This window comes from Nematostella vectensis, chromosome 6 (genome assembly GCF_932526225.1).
Source record: "Nematostella vectensis chromosome 6, jaNemVect1.1, whole genome shotgun sequence".
NCBI lineage: Eukaryota > Metazoa > Cnidaria > Anthozoa > Actiniaria > Edwardsiidae > Nematostella > Nematostella vectensis.
In genome coordinates this window covers 3,249,846-3,276,496 of record NC_064039.1, presented here as the reverse complement: position 1 = coordinate 3,276,496, position 26,651 = coordinate 3,249,846, and the positions used below count along the sequence as shown (strand labels likewise).

The 26,651-nt window shown below is 43.3% G+C and overlaps 2 protein-coding genes across 2 annotated transcripts; one reads left to right on the top strand and one right to left on the bottom strand.

Annotated features, from left to right (window-relative positions):
- Nucleotides 1-1,711: 1,711 nt before the first annotated feature.
- LOC5514675 (adhesion G protein-coupled receptor A3) lies at nt 1,712-21,090 on the bottom strand. The gene is made up of 19 exons (XM_032384288.2): nt 20,613-21,090; nt 20,208-20,279; nt 18,720-18,791; nt 18,401-18,472; nt 17,025-17,096; nt 16,696-16,767; nt 14,748-14,908; nt 13,885-14,441; nt 13,377-13,526; nt 12,783-12,877; nt 12,447-12,654; nt 12,106-12,316; nt 11,655-11,710; nt 11,246-11,294; nt 10,814-10,926; nt 5,790-5,923; nt 5,079-5,344; nt 4,750-4,816; nt 1,712-4,403 (listed from the first exon to the last, which is right to left on the bottom strand). The coding sequence occupies exons 1-19, from the start codon at nt 20,801-20,803 to the stop codon at nt 2,258-2,260; spliced, it is 4,764 nt and encodes a 1,587-aa protein (XP_032240179.2). The 5' UTR covers nt 20,804-21,090; the 3' UTR covers nt 1,712-2,257.
- A 135-nt stretch (nt 21,091-21,225) lies between these two features.
- On the top strand, nt 21,226-25,684 carry LOC5514674 (dihydropteridine reductase). The gene is made up of 8 exons (XM_001634797.3): nt 21,226-21,384; nt 22,875-22,967; nt 23,214-23,310; nt 23,840-23,927; nt 24,084-24,136; nt 24,793-24,901; nt 25,084-25,167; nt 25,400-25,684. The coding sequence occupies exons 1-8, from the start codon at nt 21,289-21,291 to the stop codon at nt 25,512-25,514; spliced, it is 735 nt and encodes a 244-aa protein (XP_001634847.2). The 5' UTR covers nt 21,226-21,288; the 3' UTR covers nt 25,515-25,684.
- The last annotated feature ends 967 nt before the right edge of the window (nt 25,685-26,651 follow it).

Below are 26,651 nucleotides of genomic sequence, written 5' to 3'. Positions count from 1 at the left end.
AGTACGCACAACCCAAAAAAATAATACATGCAATATAAACACAACAAGATGAAGATACTCAGGCATCCGTCTAAGGGATAAATGGTGTTGAAGATATGCACCCAACAAAGGTGAGAGCAACTAACTACTCTTTAGCAAAATAATAGCTCAGGTTCTTTGACAATTTACAAACCGAACAAGGAAAAAAGGCAGAATCACCTCTCAACAAAACGCTTAATATACCACACAAGGGAGAGAGATCACAGCTCAAGACACAAATATATATACCTTTATTTCGATCCTCCAGGTCCATTTCCATGGCCTCAAAACACAATGTCCACTCCTTGAAAACTTGTGGAACCATCTTGGATACCATTACGGATTGCAAAGCATACTGGGAGTCAGTCAACACTCCTCTCCTCAAAGTCAGACGGTTTTCACCCCAAAGCCAAACAAATCAACTCCAGGTCATACAGAGCCAGAATAGCAGTGTAAACAATTTGGAAATCAATTTGGTTTCAGAAAAGACAACATTTCGGAGAGCTGTGTTGATACATAGGAAAATTATTTTCTCGTCCAGGCAAAGCCAAACGAAAAAAACATGAATCCACCTTTGCTTGCAAATATCCATAAGCGCAGCACTCAGTTATGCCCCAATAGACTTCATTAGCCTCATCCTCAGGCAACTCATAATGAAAAGGAGGAGAGAGACTAAGGAGAAGTAGAGGGAATGGGGCGGGGAGAGGGGACCATCACTGGATCTAGCAAGGGACAACGTGGACAATAATTGGACCTACCAAGGGACAACATGGACCATCGCTGGACCTGTCAAGGGACAACATGGACCATCACAGGACTACCAAGGTACAACATGGACCATCACTGGACCTAGCAAGGGACAACATGGACCATCACTGGACCTAGCAAGGGACAACGTGGACCATCATTGGACCTACCAAGGGACAACATTGACCATCATTGGACCTGCCAAGGGACAACATGGACCATCATTGGACCTACCAAGGGACAACATGGACCATCACTGGACCTGTCAAGGGACAACCATCACTGGACCTAGCAAGGGACAACATGGACCTTCACTCGACCTAGCAAGGGACAACTTGGACCATCATTTGACCTACCAAGGGACAACATGGATAATCACTCGACCTAGCAAGGGACAACGTGGACCATCAGTGGGCCTACCAAGGTACAACATGGACCATCACTGGACCTAGCAAGGGACAACATGCATAATCACTCGACCTAGCAAGAGACAACATATGGACCATCATTGGACCTACCAAGGGACAACATGGACCATCACTGGACCTGTCAAGGGACGTGGATCATCATTGGACCTACGAAAGGCCAAAATGGACCTTCAACCGACCTACTAAGGGACAACATGGACCATTACTAGCCCTACGAAGGGACAACGTGGACCATCACTGGACGCTAAGAAAGGCTGTATCAGTCGTGCTGCACGCCAAAGCAGGACACCAATTCAGACGTCGAGCTTTTGTTGTGCCAAATCAAATGCGATATTTGTCTTTATTTGGGCAACAGAAACCACACCAAGTCAACCTTGACTGCTCGCGAGCTATTGCGCGTTAACTTATTTAGGGTGACAACGTTTAATGTATTTGTGTAGACACAAATAGACAATTAGATTCGGCACGGCAGAAGCGAGACGTATGCTGCGAGCCGATGAATCGAGACTGACAAGTGCTGCATAGACACAAGATTTACTTCATATTCTTGTTTTGTTATGGTAGTGGTAGGGTAACCTTTTGAGTTTCGTTTTCGAAAAAAGCAAAAAGGATGCGCGCTTACGCCTGTTGCTAGTGAAGTTCGAGTAAATGTGGAATAGATCCTGTAATAGGGCATCGACAACAGAAGCTGATAGATATTTCAGCTATATTTAATAACCATAAAAGCTATGTGCGCGATTTTCTAGCCATCAGACCTTGGTCATACTCTTAAAAACGGAGTGGACCTTTCGAATAGAAAGCAAAGAAGAACTAAAACAATTGTGAAACACGCAGAACCTGACGAAACCCACATAGCGTGCCTATCTAGACTACCTGACTAAAAACGTGTTAAATAGCATCCACATACGGTGCCTTATAAGAATGTCTAGCTGAATGTATTACAATAGAATGTGTTATGCTAGATGATACTTGGAGCGGGGAAAAAGCCGTTGGAAGATGGTGATAATTGCGGCTAATTTTGTCGATAAAGCCTGTGTAATAACTAACTCCAATTCTACTTTCGTTCATACGCTAGTCTCTACACGGTCGTGGCCTTGAGTTAGCTCGCTAATAAAGTGAGGTATTGGGACATAATTAACACGCGATACGGGTTCAGGAACCCACGGTTTTGGTTCTGGTTTTGGTCTCTCGTCTCGCCAGGAGCTCTGAGAAGTCCTAGAACCGAATCGTGACGACGGCTTTCCCCGTATGCCCCCCTCTGGGGGGTCTTTAGTCCTTCCCTGCGACCCCCCTTCCCTGTTACGTCTACTACTCCGAGGTCGATCGGAGCTCGAACGGTCACGTGGCCTACGCCGCGGCAACTGTTCATTAGTTGTCCCTGGAAGACGATTAGAAAACCCCGCATTTGGTGCCGTATTTGGTTCTGTTCTAGGCTGTAGCCCGTTCACGTGACCATTCGGAGGGTTAGATGGCTCATCAGAGTCCATTTTTTGCTGGGTTTCGACAACAGTTTGCTCACTAACTATACCGTCGATAGGTCGTACAACCTTGTTATATGGCCCAGGGTACCGCTGAACCCCCTGTTGACCTGGTATACGCGGATGAGAAGGAGTACTTGTGTACCTCGGGTATTCAACTCCCCGAGTATTAGCTTCAGATACCCGGCTATACGGCATGTTCATATTCATATATCTTGGACGAAACGGGTAACCCGGGTTACCTCCACCAGGCCCGAACATCGCTAATGGAAAGCGTTCAATTGGTACTTTTCCCCGCATGTGAGGCGGCAGTTGTTTAACGGCATTTTCATTCGATGCACCATGCAAGGGCGACCTATTTTTAATGGTTTCGTTGCTGAAATCAGGCACCGACACATCAGATGAAGCGCAGGAAGGCACAAGAGGAGGCTCTAGAAATCTATTATCACGCGTGGATGACAGCTCCGACGGTGCAAGCTCGGATGGGGCCAATTCAGAAGGTGCTAATTCTGATGGCGCGAACTCTGAAGTTGCTACTTCCGACGGCGCGAATTCCGAATGAGTGCTTTCAGGGATTTCTGCGTAAATATGATGCTCAATGTTTTGTACTTTGGGTGGCGTCCTGTCCCTCTTATTATTTTCCAAGGCTTTATTTCGTAGACTTGATTCAAGCGAGCTGGTGATTCCGTTGCGTTCAGGCATCGCTATAGGTGCTTTACGTTGTCGGCCCCTTCGCTTAGGTGGTTTGACGCTCTTGAACTCTATGGGATCTGGGACATGGTAGCTGTACCGGAAGCCAGGTGGGTGCTCACGTAACCTAGGATAGGCGTGACTCAGGGGTAAGGGCGCAGAGGCGCATGACTGCTTGTCAGAGACGACTGAAGCTGCAGTGATGGAGCCAGCGGTCACAGAGTGCTTATCAGAGCCTGCAGTCAAAGAATGGCAGTCAGCAGTCGCATTCTCTTTACAATGGCTGTCCGCTGTTTGCTCTTCGGATTTTACCACCAAAAAGCCAGGTCTGTCGATAGTTAATGCCGCAGATGAGGGTAAAGATACGTTCGAGTGGATGTCAGAGCCTTGTGTGAGACTAGGCGCGCCATGAATCTTTGGTACCACAACGTCGCCATTGTGCGGTTTCCCAGCAGTACCGTTCATAAGCTTTGCAGTGTCCGACTTATCTACTGCTTCGTCTTCATTTCCCTCCTGCTCAACAGTGTACTTCTTATTCTTTCTCCAACACGCATTTTTCTGACAACACTGAGCCCAGAACATCCTAGCTTTGGGATTCTTATAACAATGAAACAAGAAGATGATCAATCCTAGGAAAATAATCGTGATGGCAAACACGCAACTCAAGCCTAGATTCAAGTAATCCGGTTCCCTAAACCGCACGATAAGGAACCCAAGCGTAAAGTTAATGACGATTAGAAGCAGCACTATTAAACTGCCCTTCTGATAGGCCTGTATCTCATTTTTATCGGGCAGTAGATGGACATGTTCTAGCAGTTCACTATTCGAGACGACGGCTTCGGTGAGATTCTCTCTATCCTCTGCGGTGGCGGCGTCGGGCTCGACATTCTCGACCCCTTCTTCCTGCTGCTGCAGCTGCTGCAGAGAGTAGGCGCTTTTCACGATGAAGTGAAGTCGGATGAACATGAATATGTCAATCAGGATGATCAGGCAGGCAGGACCAACGAAGGCACCGAGGAAGGGGTTTGGCTTAAGCCAGCAACTACGACAAAAAAAGCAAGGTTACTGGATGGAAATTTTTAATATAGCATGTAGGGAAGCCGTTCTACATCGGCTGTAACCGAATGTGTGTGTGTCCAAGAAGGCGTCAAAGCGAATTGCTACAACGATATTGCGCAAAGATGTTAGTTCTTTTTTACGCGAGCCATAATTGTGTGAGTAACTTTTTGCCTGACTGATCAAAGTTCGTTTGTTGGAAAATACTTTTTTTTATTTCGAGACTTTTTGGGGTGGCCGCGTGATAACCCAAACGGCGGTTCACGTTTCGGACACAAAGATTCAGGTACTGAAAGTCGGGCTCGAGTTTGTAGGTTCTTTGCTCTACTTACTAGTTGTGCACGCTGTAATTATCAGGGTTCCCTGCCACAGTGATGCCACAAATTATGAGGGGTATACCTGCAAAATTAACAGTGTCACTGCAAGGGATTGGATAGTTAAGATTTGGTACTAATATTCTAGCAAGCGATAAAGGTTGACAACGTCAAGGGTTGAATATTATCGCTTTGGTTCTAATATTCCGAAGTTAGCAGTGATTCATTATTGGTTAATACTAAAATAACTCGGTACTACCAAACGTTCCATTGGCATTTTGGCCAATGTAAGAAACAAATCAGAATATTTGCTGTGGCTAATTCGGTGTAAGCCTCCCTATACTCACCCCAGCTGATCATGTAATACCGAAGCACCGGGTTAAACTCTTCTGGCTGCAGAGTAGTGCGGACCAGTCTACACAGACACAATCCACCACAGCCTACCCAGAACAGGCAGCAGAGCAGGAAGTAATGGAGCAGGACGCCTATCGCACGGCACATGAGCGGATTCGTGTCCCTGTTTATGCCGACAACAAATATTACGACGACCACAAGGAGCGCTAGGCACTCGTTCATCAGCATGGCGGCGTCGTCACGGTTGTAGCGCAGCTGCCTGTGCAGAACATGAAAGCGAGGTCAAGGGTGTCTAGTATGCCTTGCAATATAATAATAATGAGTCAAACCTGAAGAAAACGCGTCAGCAATGCGATGTGAAAACGTTGTTGGTCAATAAAGTACATGAAGCGAGACTTGTGTTAGGGGGAGCGTGTTTGCGCGGTTAGACTGGAAAGCGTGTTAACGGGTATACAGTTCTGGGGAAAGTGTGTGAGCGAGATTGTTGTAAGTCTTGGGACAGAGCGAGAATGAGTCTTGTGTTGTGTGATGGCAGAGCACCCGAGCGCGTGGGAAGAGCGTGTTTGTAAAGCGATTGTCCCTCAATAAGAGCATGGAAGCGCAGTTGGCCTTGAATAGAGATTGTTATCAAGTGGGGCTTACGGCGTGCTTTGGGGCGAGGGTAGTGTTGATGAGTGCCTGTAGTCTCATGTATTGCGGCTTACTTGAACACGATGTATGTGAAGAGTGTCATCAGCAGCAGGAACACACACACCGCGGCGCCGATAAACACGATCGGCTCCAGGACAAAGTCATCCATCCCTTTACGCGAACTGGAAGCCTCAGCTCGGTCAATAGCCTGGGGAGATATCCAAGTTGAGGATACATTATGATTACTGGTGGCGTCATTCGCATCACGACTCTCATCACAGCCTTCATCACTTTCACAACAAATCCACGTCAATCGATTTTCTAACCACCACAACAGCGATAACAACGGTAATAAACAGGCGCGTATACACAGGGCGGTAAGAAGAATGAACGGTAATAAACAGGCGCGTACACAGGGCGGTAAGCAGGATGAACGGTAATAAACAGGCGCGTACACAGAGCGGTGAGCAGGATGAACGGTAATAAACAGCCGCGTACACAGGGCGGTGAGCAGGATGAACGGTAATAAACAGGCGCGTACACAGGGCGGTGAGCAGGATGAACGGTAATAAACAGGCGCGTACACAGGGCGGTGAGCAGAATGAACGGTAATAAACAGGCGCGTACACAGGGCGGTAAGCAGGATGAACGGTAATAAACAGGCGCGTACAGAGCGGTGAGCAGGATGAACAGTAATAACCGGAGCGTACACAGGGCGGTAAGCAGGATGAACGGTAACAAACAGGCGCGTACACAGGGCGGTAAGCAGGATGAACTTTAATAAACAGGCGCGTACACAGGGCGGTAAGCAGGATGAACGGTAATAAACAGGCGCGTACACAGGGCGGTAAGCAGGATGAACGATAATAAACAGGCGCGTACACAGGGCGGTAAGCAGGATGAACTTTAATAAACAGGCGCGTACACAGGGCGGTAAGCAGGACGAACGGTAATAAACAGGCGCGTACACAGGGCGGTAAGCAGGATGAACGGTAATAAACAGGCGCGTACACAGGGCGGTAAGCAGGATGAACGATAATAAACAGGCGCGTACACAGGGCGGTAAGCAGGATGAACTTTAATAAACAGGCACTCACACAGGGCGGTTAGCAGGATGAACGGTAATAAACGGGCGCGTTCATAGGGCGGTTAGCAGGATGAACAGTAATAACCGGAGCGTACACAGGGCGGTGAGCAGGATGAACGGTAATAAACAGGCGCGTACACAGGGCGGTAAGCAGGATGAACGGTAATAAACAGGCGCGTACACAGGGCGGTGAGCAGGGCGAACGGTAATAACCGGAGCGTACACAGGGCGGTAAGCAGGATGAACTTTAATAAACAGGCGCTCACACAGGGCGGTGAGCAGGATGAACGGTAATAAACGGGCGCGTTCATAGGGCGGTTAGCAGGATGAACAGTAATAAACAGTCGCGTACACAGTGCGGTAAGCAGAATGAACGGTAATAAACAGCCGCGTACACAGTGCGGTGAGCAGGATGAACGGTAAAAAACAGGCGCGTACACAGGGCGGTAAGCAGAATGAACGGTAATAAACAGGCGCGTACACAGGGCGGTAAGCAGAATGAACGGTAATAAACAGGAGCGTACACAGGGCGGTGAGCAGAATGAACGGTAATAAACAGGCGCGTACACAGGGCGGTAAGCAGGATGAACGGCAATAACCGGAGCGTACACAGGGCGGTAAGCAGGATGAACGGTTAAAAACAGGCACGTAACAGGGCGGTGAGCAGGATAAACGGTAATAAACAGGCGCGTACACAGGGCGGTAAGCAGGATGAACGGTAATAACCGGAGCGTACACAGTGCGGTGAGCAGAATGAACGGTAATAAACAGGCGCGTACACAGGGCGGTGAGCAGAATGAACGGTAATAAACAGGCGCGTACACAGGGCGGTAAGCAGGATGAACGGTAATAAACAGGCGCGTACACAGGGCGGTGAGCAGAATGAACGGTAATAAACAGGCGCGTACACAGGGCGGTAAGCAGGATGAACGGTAATAACCGGAGCGTACACAGGGCGGTAAGCAGGATGAACTTTAATAAACAGGCGCTCACACAGGGCGGTGAGCAGAATGAACGGTCATAAACAGGCGCGTACACAGGGCGGTAAGCAGGATGAACGGTAATAAACAGGCGCGTACACAGGGCGGTGAGCAGAATGAACGGTAACAAACAGGCGCGTACACAGGGCGGTAAGCAGGATGAACGGTAATAACCGGAGCGTACACAGGGCGGTAAGCCGGATGAACGGTTATAAACAGGCACGTAACAGGGCGGTGAGCAGGATAAACGGTAATAAACAGGCGCGTACACAGGGCGGTGAGCAGGATAAACGGTAATAAACAGGCGCGTACACAGGGCGGTGAGCAGGATGAACGGTAACAAACAGGCGCGTACACAGGGCGGTGAGCAGGATGAACGGTAACAAACAGCCGCGTACACCGGGCGGTTAGCAGGATGAACGGTAACAAACAGGCGCGTACACCGGGCGGTGAGCAGGATGAACGGTAACAAACAGCCGCGTACACCGGGCGGTGAGCAGGATGAACGGTAACAAACAGGCGCGTACACAGGGCGGTAAGCAGAATGAACGGTAATAAACAGGCGCGTACACAGGGCGGTAAGCAGGATGAACGGTAATAAACAGGCGCGTACACAGGGCGGTAAGCAGGATGAACGGTTAAAAACAGGCACGTAACAGGGCGGTGAGCAGGATAAACGGTAATAAACAGGCGCGTACACAGGGCGGTAAGCAGGATGAACGGTAATAACCGGAGCGTACACAGTGCGGTGAGCAGAATGAACGGTAATAAACAGGCGCGTACACAGGGCGGTGAGCAGAATGAACGGTAATAAACAGGCGCGTACACAGGGCGGTAAGCAGGATGAACGGTAATAAACAGGCGCGTACACAGGGCGGTGAGCAGAATGAACGGTAATAAACAGGCGCGTACACAGGGCGGTGAGCAGGATGAACGGTAACAAACAGCCGCGTACACAGGGCGGTGAGCAGAATGAACGGTAACAAACAGGCGCGTACACAGGGCGGTAAGCAGGATGAACGGTAACAAACAGCCGCGTACACCGGGCGGTGAGCAGGATGAACGGTAACAAACAGGCGCGTACACAGGGCGGTAAGCAGAATGAACGGTAATAAACAGGCGCGTACACAGGGCGGTGAGCAGAATGAACGGTAATAAACAGGCGCGTACACAGGGCGGTAAGCAGGATGAACGGTTAAAAACAGGCACGTAACAGGGCGGTGAGCAGGATAAACGGTAATAAACAGGCGCGTACACAGGGCGGTAAGCAGGATGAACGGTAATAACCGGAGCGTACACAGTGCGGTGAGCAGAATGAACGGTAATAAACAGGCGCGTACACAGGGCGGTGAGCAGAATGAACGGTAATAAACAGGCGCGTACACAGGGCGGTAAGCAGGATGAACGGTAATAAACAGGCGCGTACACAGGGCGGTGAGCAGAATGAACGGTAATAAACAGGCGCGTACACAGGGCGGTGAGCAGGATGAACGGTAACAAACAGCCGCGTACACAGGGCGGTGAGCAGAATGAACGGTAACAAACAGGCGCGTACACAGGGCGGTAAGCAGGATGAACGGTAACAAACAGGCGCGTACACAGGGCGGTGAGCAGGATGAACGGTAATAAACAGGCGCGTACACCGGGCGGTGAGCAGAATGAACGGTAATAAACAGGCGCGTACACAGGGCGGTAAGCAGGATGAACGGTAATAAAAAGGCGCGTACACCGGGCGGTTAGCAGGATGAACGGTAACAAACAGGCGCGTACACCGGGCGGTGAGCAGGATGAACGGTAACAAACAGCCGCGTACACCGGGCGGTGAGCAGGATGAACGGTAACAAACAGGCGCGTACACAGGGCGGTAAGCAGAATGAACGGTAATAAACAGGCGCGTACACAGGGCGGTGAGCAGAATGAACGGTAATAAACAGGCGCGTACACAGGGCGGTAAGCAGGATGAACGGTTAAAAACAGGCACGTAACAGGGCGGTGAGCAGGATAAACGGTAATAAACAGGCGCGTACACAGGGCGGTAAGCAGGATGAACGGTAATAACCGGAGCGTACACAGTGCGGTGAGCAGAATGAACGGTAATAAACAGGCGCGTACACAGGGCGGTGAGCAGAATGAACGGTAATAAACAGGCGCGTACACAGGGCGGTAAGCAGGATGAACGGTAATAAACAGGCGCGTACACAGGGCGGTGAGCAGAATGAACGGTAATAAACAGGCGCGTACACAGGGCGGTGAGCAGGATGAACGGTAACAAACAGCCGCGTACACAGGGCGGTGAGCAGAATGAACGGTAACAAACAGGCGCGTACACAGGGCGGTAAGCAGGATGAACGGTAACAAACAGGCGCGTACACAGGGCGGTGAGCAGAATGAACGGTAATAAACAGGCGCGTACACAGGGCGGTGAGCAGAATGAACGGTAATAAACAGGCGCGTACACAGGGCGGTAAGCAGGATGAACGGTAATAAAAAGGCGCGTACACAGGGCGGTGAGCAGAATGAACGGTAATAAACAGGCGCGTACACAGGGCGGTGAGCAGGATGAACGGTAACAAACAGCCGCGTACACAGGGCGGTGAGCAGAATGAACGGTAACAAACAGGCGCGTACACAGGGCGGTAAGCAGGATGAACGGTAACAAACAGGCGCGTACACAGGGCGGTGAGCAGGATGAACGGTAATAAACAGGCGCGTACACCGGGCGGTAAGCAGGATGAACGGTAACAAACAGCCGCGAACACAGGGCGGTGAGCAGGATGAACGGTAATAAACAGCCGCGTACACCGGGCGGTTAGCAGGGTGCCCCTTCCCCCCCCCCCCCCCCCTCCTGGCCGCTAAAAAGTGGTTAATTTCTTATTGAAGGATCTTAAAATACTATCCTTTTTTCCATATGATTCCTATGAATGCTCACCTCCCATCAGCCAATGCCAGGGTAAGCAGCAACATCATTTACAGAAGCAGCAAGGGGCCACCAGCACCACAAAAATAGAACTCTCGATCACCGCTAACTCACCTCCACGACGGCAAAGCAGATATTTTCCCTCATTTTAGTGCAGCGAGCGATTGTGAATTTGTCTTGTATTTGTAATCGACAGTCCGTGTGGTTCAACCACAATCCGTGCCCCCCTAAAATAAAACATATGATGATTCAAATTCAAATTGTTTTATTATTCCTTTACTTATGGGCTTCAATACCGAATGTAGCAATGCACGTAGGAAGACTCTTAGTGTTTTGGAGACTCTTAGTGGTTTCCGAGTAAACACGGGTGGCAATCACAGCAGATTGAAGCAGTTAGCAGAGTATCAATAAAAACAAACAAGACGTTTTATTAGAGCTTGTATTATCAAATTATTTATAATAAATATCAAATGCAATCGCGCTTGCATCAGTCTGGCCGAAGATTTGATCAAAAAGAAAACAACAGGAGCAGCCGATGGATCTAACCTTGTGCGCTGATATCCCAGTAGGCAATGAAAGCCTGCTCATGGATTGCCTACGAAAAACAATGCATTATTAGCCATACATCTACGAATGCACCGGGATTAGATGGAACAGCATGCCTTCGGTGTCAAACAGACAGCAACTGACTAGTATAAACACGCATAGTAGCTTCTGCGGTCTACGCAAAAAAGCTCCATCCTTGTTTTATTATTTTAATAAAACCTTCACTTAGTGCATTGGGTCACGAATGTTCTCGAGTCACCACCACAACAGAAATGCGCTGCAACCTTGTTACTAACTCAACCAAACGAGTAAGAAAATACAACGATACACATCCTGCAATCCAAACCAGTCAACCACGTAACCTACAAAAGTTACGATGATGTTTTTACGTTCGTCACGACGTATATACCTCATGCTTCCGGAACTTGACCGCCATCGGCGAGGTGATATTTGCATATCGCAATTCTGTAGAAATTAAAATCCAGTTCCATTACTGTCTCCACTGTGCACAGGAAACAAGCCCCCCCCCCCCCCCTTTCTGCCAAGCCCTTGCCCTGGTTATTGGATAGAAGCAGGTATTGTCCCAAGGCAGAGGTAAGACCAGGAACAAGTCGATGGGATCTCACAAATCTGTGAGCATAGGGGTGCTAAGGGACATATGAAGAGGGGGATGGAGATGGATCGCATTTCAGAAGGGGGAGGGAGTCAGTGTCATTAGGGTCGTCATGATGTTCCGGGAGCTGGAAACAAGCGAATCACAGTCCCCGCCAAACATTAGATCGGTGGGAGGGGGGATAATTGGGCGTTGATCAAAATCAGTTTGCCAATTCCACGATTTTTTATCCTCCGTGTTTACTCACCAAATTGTGCAGGAAGTCCGTCCGTAGCGATCCGCAGGCAAACAACACTCGACACAACTCGCCTCCGGTCATCTACCAGCGTACCATTACGCATGATCGGAAACAGGTTACTGTTTCGGTACACTGTGAACGTAAGCTTTCGGCGATCAATCGGAGTCGTCGATCGTTTGCCGAACATGTACGGCGGAAGATGAACAGATGCTTCTAATGGCTGAAATAACAAGACGCAACTTTTTACTTAGCAAGTACTTTACTTAGCATGTCAACGTGATACGGGTGCTCTGCTGATTGTATTTGCGCTGTGGTTAATCCGCGCATGCGTGGTATGATTGTACACTGACCCGTGATGTCCCCACGGTAACATTTCTCCAGGGGAGGCTACACAGCGTAGACTTGACGTTACTCTTCTCGTCAAAAAACGTTGCGCATGTCTTGCCTTGGAACGCCGCTGGGAAGACGTGCACGCTGGCGACACCGATGTTTGTAGTGGTGAGTTGGAGCAGGGAAGACGCATCAAAATTATTGATGGCTTCTACAGTCAGAATCATGCTGCAAGCGAAAAGACATTTAAAATTTCAATTTGGTTGGTTTTCTATTATAACTCAAACACAAAAAAGAAGTAATTGATTCTCTGAGGGTTCTGCGTTAGTCTCTCAGTGAGTGGGTTGAAAATTTACCTCGAGCAAGACCTGTCTTTCCACTGCGCGGCGGCCAGGAGTTCTCTTTTGGCGTTCATTGTATTACTGACGATCCTTACAACAGTTTTGGCGATCTAAAAAATAAAACACCTTGTCATTATTCAGCAATGGAATCACAGCACGGAAGAGACAGATATGTCCAATCATTATCACACCAGCATTAATATCTTTGTCCTAGACATCAGCACTAAAATCATCACCATTTTAATCGCTAACATAATCTTAAACAACATAGACCACCACCTCTATCACCAACACTTTTACCGCAGTCTTTTGAACCCTCGTGATAACTATTATATTGTCATTATCATAATAATCGTGCATCTCATTGTCATCATCATCAACATAGATAGGACAATCTTTGTAATCTTTATTGCCATCATCACAATTATGTTTTTATCACCGGTACCTTTATCTTATTCTTTATTGTCATCATGACAATTATGTTTTTATTACCGGTACCTTATTCATTCTAATAATCATTACCATCCTTACTAATCCCTATTCTTTATCATAATCACCGCTGCCATAAAACCAATCTTTACCATTTAAGTCTACATCATCACCACTTACTAGTTCATTGCTATTAGCGTGTGCCACGAGTCCTTTGAGTATCTGCGCTGTGTAGATGACATCTTGGGGCGTGGTGAAGCGCGCTGCGAACGAAGTGATATTCAGGAGACCCGAGCTAACACCCAATACTGTCGTCCTGTTCACGCCAAACTGAAACGTTAAAAACTACTATCAACGTACTTAGAAGCTATTATAAGAGTAGAAGGGATGCAAACGCTCATAATAAAATTTGATTTTCGATATATTGCCGTCAAAGAACGCAACATATTGGAGGGTGAGGCTATTTTGTAAATCACTTCATTGTTTCAAGTTAAAACGGTGGAAAACAAACGATCAAGAGATCAAGCCAGCTACAGCTCCGTTTTTTTTTTTCATTCTCTTTCGGAAGACAAAGTATGTGATGATGACATTGGATGCTTTCTCACACTTGGTGCTAAAATATGCCGGGGACAGAGACTCTTGACGGGCCAGTTGGGTTGATACGCCGAGTACGGAACTGTTCAATTACCTGTTTTAATTCATATAAACTCTGCGTTATTCTATCGTCATATGCACAGTTCGATGCTTTCACGGCAAGCCAGCCCCCATACGAGCACTCCCGCGTTGCCATGGCATCCGAACGCAAAGATTCCCGCGCGTGTCCCGCGGGGCACTCGAGTCGCGCCACCACGCCCACGTCCGTATTATCCCAATAGAAATGCCCTTTAGAAGTCTTAGTGACTTCCGCAGGGCAGAACCTAGAATTTCCGGCGAGGGCCTTGATCCTAGCCTCTCCGAGGATGAAGTTGACCTTGGTGGAGACATTGCACTGGTAAAGACCAGAGTCTGTGTTGTTTAGCTTGGCGATGCTTAATTTACTCGTCACACGGTTTTCATCGAAGTCTGTATCGAAGGTGATTTTCCAGGGAACGCCTTCGGTGCCAGGGATGAGAAGACCGGTGTTTTTGTACCAGTTAATTTTTAGTCCAGGAATCCAAGTGGTCATGCACGTCAGCGAAATGCTGTCACCATAGATACCGACCAGACCATTCTTGGGTTTGAATTCGAAGGGTAACTCCAGTTTTCCTAGAAAGAAAACAAAGTAATGTTTAGTTGTTGGTACGTACATCTTCCGCTTTTTTCATAACGAGAAACTATTATTTTTTTATCAAAAGGGCTCTGTAAACTTACTAAGTAAATCACATATCAATTAACATTGGCTCTTTCGGAGTGCATGCATAATCTCCGAGAGTTATTGCCGAAGCTCTTTTTTTACCGGGCCATAAAAGTGGAAAAATACGGTGTTTTTTTTTTCTCGGCTTGGTGTTGCGAGCCAGGTGTTGATTAGATAAGCGTTGTAAAATAATAGCGACATATACTGTATACCCTTACCACATGTCTGAAGTTGTTTTGGCTTGAGCGAAGATACTTTGGTGTACTGCAGACTTTTTGGGTACTGGCATTTGCCCTTCAGGCTTAGTTTTCTTCTCTGTTTGTACTTGAGGAGCCATTGCATTTGGCAGTCACACAGTAAGTCATTCGAGCCCAAGTCACTTGAAATCACAAGAAACAATTAGAAATAGTTCTAACCTGGGACGGAAAAGAAAGCAGAGACGCAAGACCTTGCGCGCGTGTCAAAATGAGCGCGAAGGAAGACGGGCGCATGATTTCACGCGGGAACAATCTCTCTCCGAACAATATCGGTTTTCCTTTTTTCTCCACCGCTCCCCCCTCCTTTCTCCATCGGTTTCTTTCTTTTTTTCCACCGATTAATTTCCCTTCACCATCCCTACCAATTAAAATCTAGTCCAATCCTACAGAAAAAAGGCCATTGGTAAAAAAATCCTTTTTTTCCACCCGATTCCCTTTACTGCGCCATCCGTACCCACAAAACTAACCCAATCCTACAGAGAAAAAAGGCCATTTTTGGTTAAAAAAAAATCGGGGTTGCAATTAGTTCATGTTGGTATGGGGTGAAGGGGAGGGGGGGGGGGGGGGGTGGAGGGTTGATTATGCGAGCGCACAACTTTTGTCGGCTAGCAAAATTTTTTTAAATTGTCAACAAAAAATTTCCCGAAGGAATAACGCCTTTACTTAGTCTTTTTTGTTTTCTCCAACAGAATGTCACTCGGAAAAAGAAACTTCCGTTTTACTTATTATGCAAAAGCAATGGTCATTATTCGTGTTTATCAAAATATCATCTAAAAAAGCAGGAAGCCTCTAAAATGTAAATGTCGCTACAATTGTAGTTCTCATTAGAGTTTTACGTCGTAAAATCAAATGCAAACTTGTCGGCTATTTTCTCCTTTCTCCATAACAAACTAGCAGTGCTTTGACTTTTGGACAGGCCGTATCGTGGCTCCATGGCTTTGTCGATCATATCCGAAACAGCCATATGTTCCCTCCTTGTCACATCTTCCATCGCTAGAATCACTTGATTAAACATCAGTATTATTTGCTTCATGAATTCCACAAGTTGAATCATGTCGTCTTCCAGTCTCTCAGCCAAATAGTCCAACGTTAAGACTAATTTGTTCATGTTTTGTGGTTCTAACAAGCCTTCTTTGATTATTCCCTGGACGTGCCCGGCAACATCGCGAACGGACCGGCAAATTTTCATCATGTCTTTGATAACGCGTTTTAAATTGGTAAAGAAGTAGAACTGACCCTCTTGAAGTGCCTTTAGCTTTCTAGTGCTTGAAATTTTAGGCGAGTCTTGACTCATCTTTAAAGCTTTTTCTCTCGATGATCTTTCGGCAACTTGCGTTCAAAAATGGCTATCTTGCTTTAATGAATTCAAATTCTGACAACGGGATTTTTTCTAACCATAATGATTAAAAATTCAAAAGTATAGAACATTGTTTTATTTGAAAGGCGTTCCTTTTTAGATATTGTTTATTGTGCGTTTATTAATCAGTTATTTCTAACAATTGACAAAAGTGAAGGATCCAGGGGTGGCTCGGTGGGATCAACAACTCTTTTTTGTTGGTCCAGTGCAGTGATTGTCTTATGCTTATTATATAAATAAATACTTCCAATAAAAGCAATAAACCAAAATAAAAAACAAATGCAATAAACTCTTTTTTTCAACACACTGATATTTGTTCTCGGGAGCAGACAATTGTTGGCTTAGAAAACATTTACATTTTCATGAATTGAACCTCCTTTTGGAACTCCTTTATACGCGCTATTGTATTTGAACTGTTTTTTTATAAAATGTCACAAGCACCCAGTGTTCATTGAAAACCCTGTGCAACAGGACATTTCAGACCATAAGGCAGTCCCCAACCCATGAACGTTTTAACTTTTTATAACCAAAGCTCCCCCATGCTTAACTTACAGTTGTTTCAATGCATTGAGTGCTTTGAAGGTTCCATCTGGTATAGAGATGAACTTGTTATTTGATAAATTCCTGAAAATGGAAGAGGGTGAGTTTGGTCAAAATAAAAAAATAAAACAAAAACGTGAAAAAATCAGTATTTAGAACAGTTTGCAAAGTAATCACATGTTTAACAGTTTCAGCAGTAATAACTTAGCACAAAACGCTGGTGGCATTTATTGCCAAGGAATGTGTAGCCTCCCACTGAGAGAGCAACATGCCTAAAAATGGCTGCAAGGGAGGCTAAGGATTGTGCTAGTAAACTAAGGGAGGAAGGTTCAAGCACTTACAATCTTCGTAGTCTTCTTAAGGCTGGGAACACTGTTGCATTGATGAAGTTCAGCTTATTACCTTGAAGTATACTAAAAAAAATATAGAAATACGCATTAAAAACACATGTTACTTTGTGGTGATACCATTTTTTCTTGCATGGTACAGATTTTTTTTTATCATTTTAGCATTTTTAACATGAAAATGGGCTGGGTCTGGTCATTTATTCACAGGGCCGTAGCAGAGGATGGGGCACTGGGGGCAGGTGCCCCTCCCCAATATTTTAAAAAAATTTTAGGAAATGACCAGTAGGGGCAAGGCTGTGCCTCCATTGTTTTCTTAATGTTTCTGTAGCGTGCCCCCTCCAATAATTCGAGAGCTGCTACAGCTATGATTCAACTTAAAGCTGCATTGTCACCAGTTTACTTCCGGTCGATTACGTAAGAATCTCCGATGATTTTTAACGGAAAACACGAAAAATATTTCAAAATATAGAAAGCAGTGTGTCTATTGGAGGTTTCTTTGAGGATGTGATTGATAAATTAGAGCGGATGGCCTGTTGAATATCTCGGATTGGAATAGATTCTTTTGTCTTTTAAAGGTTGAGGTTTCCGTCGGACCTCCTGAAGTGAACTGGTGACAATGCGACTTAAAGACAAGTAGACACTAGCTACATGTTGTGAGTCTGCAGGGGCGGATCCAGGATTCCCAAAAGGGGGAGGGGGGACTGACCCAAAGGAAGGGCACTAATATATTAAACATAAAAAAGGAGGTTAATTTCTGAATTTCAGCCTCCATACACTTCCCCTATAATAGTAGCCAGATAAGGTGTACATTAAAAAGTTTTTACCATTCATTTTTTTATCTATAGAAATGTAATTCACAGCTCTGCCCAATGATTTTCTAGAAGTATAATTTACTGCAAATGCTTGTTTTAGTGCTCAATTTTGTGGGTCGCAAGGGGGACTTGGCTTTATATGATTGTCACGTCTTTGTTCCAAGTATCATATTTAAAAAAATCTAGCTAACCCTCATAACTGTCAAGCCAACTGGGACAGAAATCTTGTGAATTCAGGTGAAATACAGTGAATATATGAAAAAAACGAAGAGCATTCTCACAAAAATTAGGCTTGTGATGAGGTCCAAAATCTTGTGACACCTGCCTAATGCGGGTGAGTTGAACCTTGATAAGTAATTGAACAAAAACATTTTAAACAAATAGTACAGTTGCACCTTTTATTTTTTATAACAAAAAATAATAATTTCACACCTTAGCGGGAGGGCACTTATTCAAAGTACGGCTCTTATTGGCAGCTGGGAACTATAACAAGCATCCACAGTAACTTTTTGTTTGTATTTTCTACCTTGTGGTCCTTGAATAAGCAGAGATACTCACAGATTTTTTAAACTTCTAAGTCCCTTGAAAACTTGTCCTGACAGTACAGTCAACTCATTATTGCTTAAGTCTCTGAAGAATTAAATAATTCAATTAGCATTTACACAATTGACCTGTAAGAATAAGCATTGTTTTTTGTTCCTAGTTACGACTTTTATTTTTAAGCAGTAACGCTGGCAGACTTTTTCACACGAACTTAGTTTCCACTGTGTTCGAAAATGTTTCCCCTTTTTATTAGGGAAAGATTTGTATTTGATAGATAGATTTGTATGTGATTGATTTGCAAAACAAAAAGGTACTTGAACAATCATAATCTTACAGTTTGTTGAGAGCTTCCAGTCCATTGAATGCCCCAGGATCAATGTTTGCAATTTTGTTTCTTGATAAGTATCTAGGAGCAAAAGAAGATAATAAGTTTAAAAGACTCTATTTACAGGATGTAAAACAGTTCATGAAGCAGTCCATCAAATGCTATCTAAGTCGAGTTGACTGGTTAAAAAAAGAGAGTAAAATTAAACATATTTTGTTGAAAATCACATAATCAAATGATATAATTGCAAAGTAGAGTTTGAAATGTTAAAAGTGTATTTCACAAGTTTTCTTTAGAAAAAAATAGAGGATGGGATATTGTTCTGAACAATATCTCCTCTCAGCCTTAATACTTGTGCCAGGGAAGGCAGAGAAGACCTAATGGTAAATAGGATTCAGGTGAGGAATAGAATGTTCTAAAACATTGAGCACTAGTAGTATGTACATAATAATGAATATCCAACATGCATTTCAGTCAAGATTGCCCTTGACCTCTACTCTAAATTAGTTTCACTATAATCCACTAGCATTTATAATCCATAATGAGGCCTTATCACAAATGTTAACAAAACAACTTATATACAGAGTATTAAGGAAATTCATTTATCTGGAGTTTTTCACACCTTATCATAATTGTCACCAAAGACATTGCTATTGTCAACGTTAACTATTTTTAAGGAAGTCTTAGTTAAAATACTTTAAAGTTTTTAGAAAAAAAAAACTATAAGTTGTTAGGTTCCTAGAAAGCAGGTTAGCACTAACCCAGGGATAAATACGGCTATCTCGACTTTTATTTGGATAAAATGGGCTTTTATCCCTGGGTTAGCGTTAACCTGCTTTCTAGGAAAACCCGGCCGATTTTGGAGTCATAGAGTCCTCATCTTCAAGCTTCCCTCAGCGGGGTTACGATTCGCAATTAGTATTTAAAGTTTTGTGTCTTGTTATTATAAGCATTCTTATGGGAGTTGGGAAGTAGCTGTCAATTAACCTCAACAAAAAAAAGCCTTAATAAAAAACATGCAACAAAATTATATGATTCCTTTGACAGCATAATTCGTTTAAAGAATAACCATGCATCAATCGTAATTGCAACCTTCTCCAATATTTATCAGAGGAGGCAGTTCCAGTTTCGAAAGAGGCACATTAAAACTTGCGAATAAAATAAAAAATTGTCAAAACAAAGGATATCATTCAATCTATTAGAGGGAAAACCGTGACATCTACAAGTGTCTCTTTTGTACGCTCATGAATTTATAAACACCAGTCACTACAAAGGGGGATCTATAAAGCTAATAAAACAACACTGAATAAATTATCAAGAAGTTATTAAGATGTAACATAAACATCCATTTTAGGATTTCCTAGTGGTGAAAGTATAAAGAATGTATAAACGCGCAGTAGATTCGAAGGAATTGATTGACTACAGAGAATAATATATCGTACTCTTACTTATGTATAGGCATCCAGCGGATGAAGTTTCATCGCTTCTGGTACTTACAATTCTTTTAGCGTTTTTCTTCCGGCAAAAGCCTTATTGTTGATCGCGGTTATGTCGTTGTTGGATAGATCTCTGTGCACAAAAACAGAGATTGGAACATTCATTAGCATGTACACTCTTTATTCACTCTAGAGTTCGTTTAAGGCAGATGATCTCTAGGAGGCCCCTTTGTCAGAATGAGTTTAGATCACGATTACAGATACAGTGAAATCCAAGGCACGAAATTATAAATATTTCGTGAAAAGGTGCCTAATGTTATAAAGATGGGCTTGGGCCGCTTGGACTATGGTACACTAAACAAGTTAGAATACCATGACAAAGTATAAAGCGGTCAAGGGCCGATGTAGACTTCACCATCATGACCACTACTCTATGTCTGCATCCTAATGCTTGTCATATACTTACAATTTGGTCACATTAACGAGTGAATCGCTATTCATAATCTCCTTGAATCCTCGGTTTCTACAATCCGCGGTGATCTTAGAACCGCCTTTGCTTGTGACACATACACAGCCAACTGGACATGATCCCCGAGCGTGAAGGACCGAACCAAACAAGAGACAACAGACCAGCGCAACCCCTACAAACGAGTACATGCCGCTTGTTGCTTGAAACACCTCCGCTTATTATCTCTGGATTCGGCGTCTCTTTTGACCCATTATAGATCTAGACACTGATCGCAAATTCTTCAGTGCGATTTAAAAGGGTCTATTCGGATCTTGTGCTGCCGAAAAGGTTTCTCACTGTGCCGTTGGTAAACAATTTTCCGATGGAGGGCTACGCAGGGTTGAGTCTGGGGAAAAATGAATTTACATATCAAAGGGTAGATGTCAAAAGTTTTTGAAGGAGGGGTAGGTAAAAAGTGCCATATATTTTCAACTTTGAAATTATAGATTAGTGACCTTGAATTACATATAGAAGCTTTTTCATACACCTTAAACATAGTATCTGCATAAAATTACTTGTGTTGTGTTAATTTCAAGCATGATTAATATAGAAACCTTGTTTCTATTTTTTGGTCTCCCCCCCCCTCCCTAATTTCATACGACAGTTCCTTCACGTGTTGTGTTAGCTTTTCAAAATGGCGGGAGTAGTGTCCGGATCTCGAGTTCTTATTTACGGTGGCAAGGGAGCACTTGGCGCTACTTGTGTATCATACTTCAAAGCTCGAGAATGGGTAAGTGTTTGAACTGTCTGATTCTGTAAGAGAAAAATTATTTTCTTTCGCTAAAGTTTAAAATAAATCGATTGTAAAAAAATCTATTCAATCTTTGAAGCCCGAACGTGATTTGAATTTGAATTTCCTGTGTCTCCATAAACACCTCGTTATATGGGCACGTAAGTAAGCTTTATGTTATAACAGATTGCTGTATCTTTTTAAGAATTGTCTGTTTAGATATGGAAAGATTAAAAGAAAAACTTATATATAAGTACACTTTTTTGCCCGAGGAGGAAAACAGAAACTGATGGTTTAATTAGCAAAACGGTAGAAATCTTTTCGTTATAAAAAAAGATAACATTTCTGATTTTGTTTGCCATTTAATTGCCAGTATCATGTTTTACTATTTTGTTAAAGTAATCTGCTTTATTGGCCTACGCACCGGAAGTCTTATTCATAATTCAAGAACTCCTCTTTGAACAAGAAGGGCTATTGGTAGTGTTTTCCGAATGTGATGTCATCGGCACATACCGGGGTGGGGAGGAGGCGGGGGGTGGATATCAACCCCCCATCCTTTTTCGGTTAAAAAAGTTATGTCTCTTCGTTTTATATAGAATAACAAATAAAGCCTCAATAGTGGTTGGGTTGGTCATCGCAAAAAATACAAAAATTGTAAAAAGAAAGAAAGGTTAAGGGACGTACTCCCAATGAATTTATAGTCAAATTCTTACACACACTCTCTGGTTGGCTGGATTAGAGTAAGAATTCTATGATAGAAAGGCTAAATTAAAAAAAAAAACCATAGGATTCCTGCACACCCAAATGTTTTCTCTATTGAAAGCCATTATAACAAATACTGTAAGTTTTTTTCAAAGAAAACAATATCAGATAAGTCGGAAAGTTCAAGTTTAATGGGTAGGGAAGATTTATTCAACTATTTCTGATCAAAATGAAAACAAAGTTATTTTGATGATTTTTGCATACTTCACTGATTTTTAAAATAATTGTTGGAAAGCCCAATCAGTGCATGCTGTAGATGAACAAGACAACATGAGATTGCTTGTAGGTATGGAAATCATTCTTTCTATGGAATCAGTAACTTGCAAAGAACCTAACAGGAAAAAAAAAACAATTAGGATCCTCACAATATTTATGTTTTAGAAAAATTCACATAATTATTTAGTGATTGTATAGTTTGTTTTAATGATTTCCTTGTGGATATGTTACCTAGTTAGTGAGTTATTGTATATTGTTTGTGTTTCGGTAAGTCTTCTCAGTAGATCTATTCTCTAATTATTGAGTAATTGTATATTGTTTATATTTCAGTAAGTTTTCTCAGTAAATATATTCTCTAATTATTGAGTAATTGTTTATTGTTTATTTTTCAGTAAGTTGCCTCAGTAGATCTATTCCCTAATCATTGAGTAATTATTTATTATTTTTTTAGTAGTTCCCTTCAGTTTATCTGTCTCCTGATTATTTCTTCGTTGTATATTTTTTGTTTTCAGTGGGTTGCCTCAGTAGATCTATTCCCTAACGAGGAAGCTCATGCAAATGTTATTGTCGACCCAGCAAAATCATGGGATGAGCAGAATAATGAGGTTTGAAAATATACTATTTACTATTGCTTAATAATGTTTGCTTTCAGAGATCAAGTTTGGACACAGTTTTTGATAGACAGAATTCTCATTCCTGTTTCAGTATTTGGAAATAAAGAAGTGACTAATGAATTCTTAAATACATTGAATATTGCAAACATTTCTTACAAAAGCTTTTTTTGAAAATGCATTTTCATAAAAAAAATTAATTCCCAAAGGCAACAAAAAATGATTTTGATTGTGCCTTAGGTTCAGAAAAAGGTTGATGAGCTGCTGGATGGCAACAAACTCAATGCCATTATTTGTGTTGCTGGGGGATGGGCAGGGGGCACTGCCAAAAGCAAAGGTAAAGTGTACTATTATACTTTATCATATCTCTCTGAGTTGTGTCACAGATTTTTCTTTCTGAAACAAAAGATCAATGCAAATGAGATGTATATTAGCAAAATTAGCAAAACCAAATCCACTTGACATACTATTTAATTCAATCCATCCTGTAATATATGTACTTTACTTTATTCTATTACTGGAGTAATGTTAGCAAGGGTGAGATAGAGGCATGGTTAGATGGGTGAGGCTTGAGGGAAGAATTATGGCTGGGTGAATTATGGATGGGTATAATTGTAGGAACAGTGGTTAAGGCTGTAGAGGGTAGATGGAGAGGGAGGTTTGGAATATTGGAGGAAGGGTATTTGTGTCATTATTAAGCATCCAGTACTTGGGCTCAAGCGCAGCCTGGCATGATAAGTCCAGAATGGCTGCAAGAAAGCCAAAGGCAGTGATGGAGTCACTCTGTTTTCCTTCCCTCCTAATTTATGTACTATACTGAATTATTGCAGGTGTGTGTGTATGATAGTAAATTGCATCTTTTTTAGATGTGGTGAAGAATGCTGATCTGATGTTCAAACAGAGTGTGTGGACTTCTTTGATTGCAGCTAGTATTGCTGCAAAGCATCTTATGAAGTAAGATGGTTAAAATGTTTGTAGCTTGGTTATTGATAGACTATTTTTATAAATGTTAAGGAACAGGATACCTTTTTAGTTTCTTAGTAAATTATGCCAGTGCTCCCGTATTTGCATGTTAATCTGATATCTGACTGATTCTTTTATTTTATTTAGTAATGGGTTACTTGCGTTGACTGGGGCTCAACCTTCTCTCTCTGGGACACCAGGTCAGTGGGTCCCTAGCGACTAATTTAGGCTTTAATTTGAATTTCCCTTGTCTGAAGAAAGTCCTGTTATACTCAGATCTGTTGGTAAAAAGTATTGTAGAAAAATTTAGAAAAGAAATTAATTTGGTTATGTATATATGAATTTCCCTTCATCATTATATTATAAGTGATAGGTGCCGCCCCGCCCCGCCCCATCTCCCTAGAGAATGGTGCATGTTACTGTGGCACAGCCATAGCAGGCCTCAAATTATTGGGGGGGGGCGGCGGGGTGGGGCATTATACAGAAACATTTTGAAAACATTGGGGGAGGGGGGGCACAGACACACCCCTGCTTGTCATTTTCTTCTGATTTCTGAAAATATTGGAGGGGGAGGGCACCTGCCTGCACCTGCCACGACCCTGAGTAGCCCCCATGACAAAAGTTTTGAAAAGGTTGCCAATAGGTAAGCAAGTTTTGATTGACAGGTTTTGTTCTCATGCATATTGAAGCATCTCCTTGCTATGCTGGTCTAGTAAATTTTATATCAATAGGCTAGTATGTCTCTTGTATTCTTTTTGGCTCTCACCTAAAACTGTCAAAGTGGTCATAATTTTGCGTTTTGCTCTGTAAGAGCTTCTGGATCTGCCATCTGTGACCTGTATTTTCACTGAAACAGGAATGTTGGGTTATGGCATGGCAAAAGCAGCCGTCCACCAGCTGACTGTGGGCCTTGGCATGGATGGGAACACTTTGCCACCAGATAGCACAGCCCTTGCAATCCTACCGTAAGTAGACCGAGAATGCTGCATTGTTATCTTTTTAACTCTGCATTTCTTCAAAATGATAGAGCTCTTTTAGCCGCCATCACTTTTATCATTACAGTATTTAAAACTGACAGCTTCAATGACAAGTGCTTCATCATCTCTGGCTTCTTTCAACTTAATTCTGGTCATTTAATATATTCCAGAAATACCCTTGATACCCCAATGAACAGAAAGTTTATGCCAGAGGCAGATCAAAGCCAGTGGACCCCTCTAGAATATGTGGCCAAGTAAGTGTTATTTTGCATCTTTCTTTTCTCTCTCTAGAATCATACCACTTTATTTAGATTATATGGGACTGCACTTATAATATCTGACATGGAGGTGACTGATATTTAAATTTTTTTACTGGGTCTAATTGCTCTTTTAACTGCACTTTTTGGCTTTTCTATACCAATCAGGTATTGAACAGTCAGGCCCCTTGATTGCATTAACATTATTATCTGTATTTTTGTATTTTAGGCTTATGTTTGACTGGTCTGGCGGAAGTGACCGACCTGCCAGCGGCAGTCTTTGCAAGCTGATCACCAAAGATGGACAGTCGTCATGGGAACCACACACAGGGGCCTTACTCTAGATCAGTTCATGTACATGTTAGGAACTTTTACATGTGTGGCTTTGTTGAAGCATTTATCTTGTGTTGCAACTAGATGGTGCTACTTCTAGGATTTTGTTACTGCTAGAAATTCTAGGGTGTATAGGAAAGTACTTATTGTTATAAAAATAAAAATAGATAGACCACAAAAATTATGTTTACTTTGTTCAGGCTTTATTGGTTATGATGAAGAGAATAGAATGGTATATTTCCATATCTTCTAAAATCATTTTAAGATCAAAGTCACTATAGCTTTTAAAGAAAGTAATGTCAACGTATAGAAAAACAGTAACAAGTTTGAGTTGTGAAATTGTCGTAGCCCCTACTATACGAGTTGATGAGTACTTGAGTAAATCCTAGTTATTTTATCCCTGATGACTCTCTCCATGCTTACAAAGGTGTTATCAGGCAGGGCCGTAGTAGGGGGTGGGGCACTGGGGGCACGTGTTCCCTCAATATTTTCAAAAATCATAAGAAAATGACCAGTAGGGGCGTTGCTGTGCCCCCCATTGTTTTCTTCATGTTTCTGTATCGTGCCCCCCCCCCCCCCCCTAAATAATTCGAGGCTTGCTACGGCTATGTCAGGCGAGGTGACATCCAGAGTACAATTAACATTTAAAGGATATCTTGACAGGAACAAAACGTAGTAAAAGAATGTGATTGCGGAAATCCACCCCGCGGCATCATCGATGACATCTTCGATTGGCCCGTGTTGTACATTCCATCGTCCGAAATTTCACATGAACTAGTGAACTGTAATCTCGTGTTTTTATACAACATTTACTTCCTCTTTTGTCCTCGCTTATAGATTCTCAAGTACCTACAATGTGCGAGTTCGTCATATTGCTTCTTCAAGCTCTTTTCTTCTGTCTCTTTTGGCTTTTCGCGGTTTTCTTTGTGCTCCTGTAAACTTGGCCTCCGCTGAGCGTGTATCGGAGGGAGATGTATCGGAGGCAATAACTCTGTCAATGACTTCGACCGTTTTTCTTCTGACTCCGTGTCCCCTGAAGGTTTATCCTGCATAAGTTTCTTCTTAGCGTCACCCATAGAGACTGGTCTGTGTTTTGATACATGTAAACAACACGCGGTGGTTTCTTTTCTGTTGTGGGCGAAATTTCC